The sequence below is a fragment of the Rhinopithecus bieti genome, unplaced genomic scaffold, assembly GCF_001698545.2.
Source record: "Rhinopithecus bieti isolate Rb0 unplaced genomic scaffold, ASM169854v2 scaffold_33379, whole genome shotgun sequence".
NCBI classification, from domain to species: Eukaryota; Metazoa; Chordata; class Mammalia; order Primates; family Cercopithecidae; genus Rhinopithecus; species Rhinopithecus bieti.
Window position 1 is genome coordinate 230474 of NW_016814101.1, and position 5934 is coordinate 236407.

At 53.8% G+C, this 5934-nt stretch overlaps 1 protein-coding gene across 1 annotated transcript; it reads left to right on the forward strand.

Moving 5' to 3' along the window:
• Window positions 1–2408: 2408 nt before the first annotated feature.
• Window positions 2409–4199, forward strand: LOC108513867 (melanoma-associated antigen 3-like). The gene is made up of 2 exons (XM_017849785.1): window positions 2409–2538; window positions 2620–4199. Exon 2 carries the CDS (start codon window positions 2685–2687, stop codon window positions 3624–3626), a length of 942 nt encoding a protein of 313 aa, XP_017705274.1. The 5' UTR covers window positions 2409–2538; window positions 2620–2684; the 3' UTR covers window positions 3627–4199.
• Window positions 4200–5934: the final 1735 nt, after the last annotated feature.

Below are 5934 nucleotides of genomic sequence, written 5' to 3' on the forward strand. Positions count from 1 at the left end.
AAGGGGTGCAGATGCGCATATGCTCAGAGGTGACAGAAACAGTGTATCTCCCACCCATCACTTCATCCAACAGCCAGGAGTGAGGAAGAGGACCCTCCTGAGTGAGGACTGAAGGTCCACCCTCCCCCACATAGAGGGACCAGAGAATCCAACTCAGCCCCCTTGTCAGCCCTGGTAAACACTGGCAATGATGTCACCCCGACCATGCCCCTCCCCCCAATGCCACTTCGGGGGGACTCAGAGTCAGAGACTTGGTCTGAGGGGAGCAGACACAATCGGCAGAGGATGGCGGTCTAGGCTCAGCCAGGCATCCAAGTCAGAACCCTGAGGGATGACCAAAGGCCCCTCCCAACCCCAACTCCCCCGACCCCACCATGCTCTAAGCCGCAGGATCCCCGTCCCAATCCCTACCCCTACCCCCAATACCATCTTCATGCTTACCCCCACCCCCCTCCAGATCCCCTTCCAGGTAGAATCCGGTTCCACCCCTGCCGTGGACCCAGGGAAGTCACAGGGCCCGGATGTGACGTCACTGACTTGCGCATTGGGGGTCAGAGGGCAGCGAGATTCTCGCCGTGAGCAACGGCCTGATGTCGGCGGAGGGAAATGGGCCCAGGCTCGGTGAGGAGGCAAGGTGAGACGCTGAGGGAGGACTGAAGAGGGCCTTACCCCAGATAGAGGGCCCCAAGTAATCCAGCTCTGCCTCTGCTGCCAGTCCTGGAACAGCCTGGAGGGGCAGAGGTCTCAGACTGGGTCACCCCCACCCCACCCCGCCAACCCCTGCCGCTTAAGCTGCAGGGAACGCTGGCATAAGAGCTTGGTGTGAGCAGGGCGGGGCTGGTTAGAAGGGAGCAGGGCCCAGACTCAGCCACGAATCAAGGTCAGGACCCCAAGAGAGAACTGAGGGCAACCTAACTCCCACACCCGCCACCATTCCCTTCTCCCAAACACCAACCCCACCTGCATCCCCCAACACCAACCCCACCCCCATCCCCCAACACCAACCCCACCCCTATTCCCCACTCCCAATTTCCATCCCCACCTCCACCCCTATCCTGGAAGAATCCAGGCTTTGCGCCTGGTATCAACTCACAGAAGCTCCGGGAATGGCGGCCAGGCACGTGAATCCTGAGGTTCACATCTACGGCTAAGGGAGGGAAGGGGTTCGGTATCGTCAGTACGGCCTTTGGGAAGCAGTAAAAGGGCCCAGGCCCTCTGGAAGACAGTGGAGTCCTGAGGGGACCCAGCATGCCAGGACAAGAGGCCCTCTGTACCACTGTCTCAAACTGAGGCACCTTTTCATTAGGCCACGGGAATCCTAGGCATGCAGAGCCACTTCAGCAAGGGGTTGGGGCCCAGCCCTGCGAGGAGTCAAGGGGAGGAAGAAGAGGGAGGACTGAGGGGACCTTGGAGTCCAGATCAGTGGGAACCTTGGGCTAGGGGATGCTGGGCACAGTGACCGAATGTGCCCCGTGCTCATTACGCCTTCAGGGTGACAGGGTTGAGGGCTGTGGCCTGAAGAGTGGGACTTCAGGTCAGCAGAGGGAGGAATCCCAGGGTCTGCAGGACCCAAGGTGTACCCCCAAGGCGCCCCCATCTGGTTGACAGATGCAGTTGTACTAGGATCTGCCAAGCGTCCAGGTGGAGAGCCTGAGGGAGGATTGAGGGTACCCCTGGGACAGAATGTGGACTGCGGGCCCCAAAAAATCTACCCTGCCCCTGCTGTTACCTCAGAGAACCCGGGCAGGGCTGTCAGCTGAGGTCCTCCATTATCCTAGGATCATTGATGGCAGGGAAGGGGAGGCCTTGGTCTGAGGGGGCTGCACTCAGGTAAGTAGAGGGAGGCTCTCAGACTCTGCCAGGAGTGGAGGTGAGGACCAAGCAGTCTCCTCACCCAGGGCCCATGGACTTCAATAAATCTGGACATCTCTCGTTGTCCTTCCTGGGAGGATCTGGGAATGTGTGGCCAGATGTGAGTCCCCTCATGTTTTTCTGTACCATATCAGGGAAGTGAGTTCTTGACATGAGAGATTCTCAGGTCAGCAAAAGGGAGGGATTAGGCCCTGTAAGGAGAAAGGTGGGGGCCCTGAGTGAGCACAGAGGGTACCCTCCACCCCAGTAGAGTGGGGACCTCACAGAGTCTCGCCAACCCTCCTGACATTTCTGGGAATCCATGGCTGGGTTTACTGTCTGCACATTGAGGGCCCGTGGATTCTTCTCCCAGGAATCGGGAGCTCCAGGAACAAAGCAGTAACGATGTGTCTGAGGCAGTGACCTCAGGTCACAGAGTAGAGGGGGCTGAGATAGAGCCAACAGTGAAGGTTTGACTTGAATTCACACCAAGGGCCACACCAGCCCCAGAACACGTGGGACTCCAGAGCATCTGGCCTCACCCTCAATACTTTCAGTCCTGCAGCCTCAGCATGCGCTGGCCAGCTATAACCTGAGGTGCTCTCTCACTTCCTCCTTCAGGTTCTGAGGGGACAGGCTGACAAGGAGGACCAGAGGCCCCTGGAGGAGCACGGAAGGAGAAGATCTGTAAGTAAACCTTTGTTAAGAGTCTCCAAGGTTCAGTTCAGTTGTCAGCTGAGGGCTCTCACACACTTCCTCTCTCCCCAGGCCTGTGGGTCTCCATTGCCCAGCTCCTGCCCACATTCCCGCCTGCTGCCCTGACCAGAGTAAACATGTCTCTTGAGCAGAGGAGTCAGCACTGCAAGCCTGAAGAAGGCCTTGAGGCCCAAGGAGATGCCCTGGGCCTGGTGGGTGCGCAGGCTCCTGCTATTGAGGAGCAGGAGACTGCCTCCTTTTCTTCTGTAGTGGAAGTCACCCAGGGGGAGATGCCTGCTGCTGAGTCACCGGGTCCTCCCCAGAGTCCTCAGGGAGCCTCCACCCTCCCCACTGCCATCAACTACACTCTCTGGAGCCAATCTGATGAGGACTCCAGCAGCCAAGAAGAGGAGGGTCCAAGCGCCTTTCCTGACATGGAGTCCGGCTTCCAAGCAGCACTCAGTAGGAAAGTGGCTGAGTTGGTTCATTTTCTGCTCCTCAAGTATCGAGCCAGGGAGCCAGTCACAAAGGCAGAAATGCTGGAGAGTGTCATGAGAAATTGCCAGTACTTCTTTCCTGTGATCTTCAGCAAAGCATCTGATTCCTTGCAGCTGGTCTTTGGCATCGAGGTGATGGAAGTGGACCCAGTCGGCCACTTCTACATCTTTGTCACCTGCCTGGGCCTCTCCTACGATGGCCTGCTGGGCGACAATCAGATCACGCCCAAGACAGGCCTCCTGATAATCGTCCTGGCCATAATCGCAAAAGAGGGCGACTGCGCCCCTGAGGAGAAAATCTGGGAGGAGCTGAATGTGTTGGAGGTGTTTGAGGGGAGGGAGCACAGTATCTTCGCGGATCCCAGGAAGCTGCTCACCCAAGATTTTGTGCAGGAAAACTACCTGGAGTACCGGCAGGTGCCTGGCGGTGATCCTGCATGCTATGAGTTCCTGTGGGGTCCAAGGGCCCTCACTGAAACCAGCTATGTGAAAGTCCTGTACCATATGCTAAAGATCACTGGAGGACCTCACTTCTCCTACCCACCCCTGCATGAATGGGCTTTGAGAGATGGGGAAGAGTGAGTCCGAGCACCCGTTGCAGCCAGGGCCAGTGGGAGGGGGTCTGGGCCAGTGCACCTTCCAGGGCCCCATCCGTTAGTTTCCACTGCCTCGTGTGACATGAGGCCCATTCTTCACTCTTTGAAGAGAGCAGTCAGCATTCTTAGTAGTGGGCTTCTGTTCTATTGGATGACTTGGAGATTTATCTTTGTTTCCTGTTGGAATTGTTCAAATGTTCCTTTTAACGGATGGTTGAATGAACTTCAGCATCCATGTTTGTGAATGACAGTAGTCACACATAGTGCTGTTTATATAGTTTAGGAGCAAAAGTCTTGTATTTTATTCAGATTGGGAAATCCATTGCATTTTGTGAATTGTGACATAATTACAGCAGTGAAAAAGTATTTGCTTAAAATTGTGAACAAATTAGCAATAACATGCAAGAGATAAACAACTCAAGAAATTAAAAGATAGTTAATTCTTGCCTTATACCTCAGTCTATTCTGTAAAATTAAATAAATATGCATACCTGGATTTCCTTGGCTTCTTTGAGAATGCAAGAGAAATTAAATCTGAATAAATAATTCTTCCTGTTCACTGGCTCATTTCTTTTCCATTCACTCAGCATCTGCTCTGTGGAAGGCCCTGGGTTAGTAGTGGAGATGCTAGGGTAAGCCAGACTCACGCCTACCCATAGGGTTGTAGAGTCTAGGAGCTGCAGTCATATAATTAAGGTGGGGAGAAGTCCGGTAAGATGCAGAGGAATTGTAAGAGAGTGGTGAGGGTGTGGGGCTCCAGGTGAGTGTGGTGGAGTGTAAATGCCCTGAGCTGGGGCATTTTTGGCTTTGATAAACTGCAGTTCCTTCTGAAGGAGCTGACTCTAATGAAGCTGGGTGGGTCCAGGGTCAGATTCTCAGAGAGTGAGAGAAAAGCCTAGAATGGAAAGCAACTCTCAATCGTTTATTTCGGATGGGGGATGAACAGAGAGGAGTCTCCACCTGGGGCAGGAATGGAAGGTGTCCTGTGCTTTTGACCCACTGCTATTGAACACAACCCAAGATGCACGTGATGGACATCCATCATCTGCAACGATTTCCTGAGCAATAAGGCTGAATTTCCCAGGAAGGGTGGCCCAGAAGCCAGTGGCCGGGTGCTTTTCTGCCGGGCAGGGAGAACCAGAGCTGACTCCATGAAAAAGGCATTCTAACTAGGTTATCTCAAGTGCAATTTGACCAATTGTAAGCACGGGCTAGATTTTGGATGGTAACAAAATGGATGCAAATAGTGGATTGGGTGGAAAGCAGCTGGGAGAGAGGGAAGGAGTTGGTCTTTGACTCAGAGTCTAGAAGTTTTGAGAAGAAGGATATATTGACACGTACATTGGGTTAAAGTGAAAGGGTGAAAATAATTTAACATCTAAAATATTTCTAAAATTTTATTACAAAAATGCTGTGCCAATTCAAATTCTCATAAAAATCACAATCAGTTTAAAGTTCTGAAATGTGGACAGGACATTTCTTCTGTGCTTTGAGAAGGATTTGGTCAGACTGAAGAGGAGCCAGGTAATGACAGCAGACAGGAGACCCTCAGCCCGTGAGGGAGGATCCCAGGAGGATCCAGGGGAGAGCCATTGCTAGTGTCCATGAGAGAGATCACATGCGAAACCAAGTCCACAGAACCCCAGGCAGGCTGGCACTCCGAGCTCTAAATCTAGAGTTCAGGCCGGTGGAGTCAGGGGCCTGAGGGAGAGAAGGGGGAAGGAGGAGGGAGGACAGAACAAAGAGTAAGAATAGGCTTGGGAAATCCCAGCACCATCAGCAGCAGCTGGAGGGGGCCCTGTGATCTGAGTGGGCAGGCCTGTTGGCTGAATGCACCAGGGCTGTGCTGGTCAACCTTCCTGCCCTCAGAATCCCCTTCCCTCTCTCAGGAAGAGCTTGGCTGACTCTCTGCATCATTCTGGGCCAGCTACCTCTCTTGAACACTCCAGTGGTCCTTTGCACCTTCACCAGCGTCCCACATGTGGGAGCTGTCTTCATGCCTGCTCGGGGCTGGTGTTTTATCCCCTGGGGACCCTCCATAGAGGCTGGGCTATGTGAGTGGGTTGCTGACTGATGACCAACTGATGAGACAGGCCAGGAATGCAGTTGAAAGGGGCAGTGGGGCTGCATGGAGGAGAAATGGGAGGAACAGTGCCCTGTGACTAGTCAGTTCAGACTCTGCAGATGAAGGATTGGCTGTGGACGTGCCTTGAAAATGATCCAGGTGGTGACTGTGTCTCAGATAGCCCCATCTGTGGCTTCTGAACTCTTGACACACAAGGGGACAGGTGTCC

Excerpts from the sequence above, each read along its gene's own strand:
- LOC108513867 (XM_017849785.1), top strand. The coding sequence starts at position 2,685 with ATGTCTCTTGAGCAGAGGAGTCAGCACTGCAAGCCTGAAGAAGGCCTT.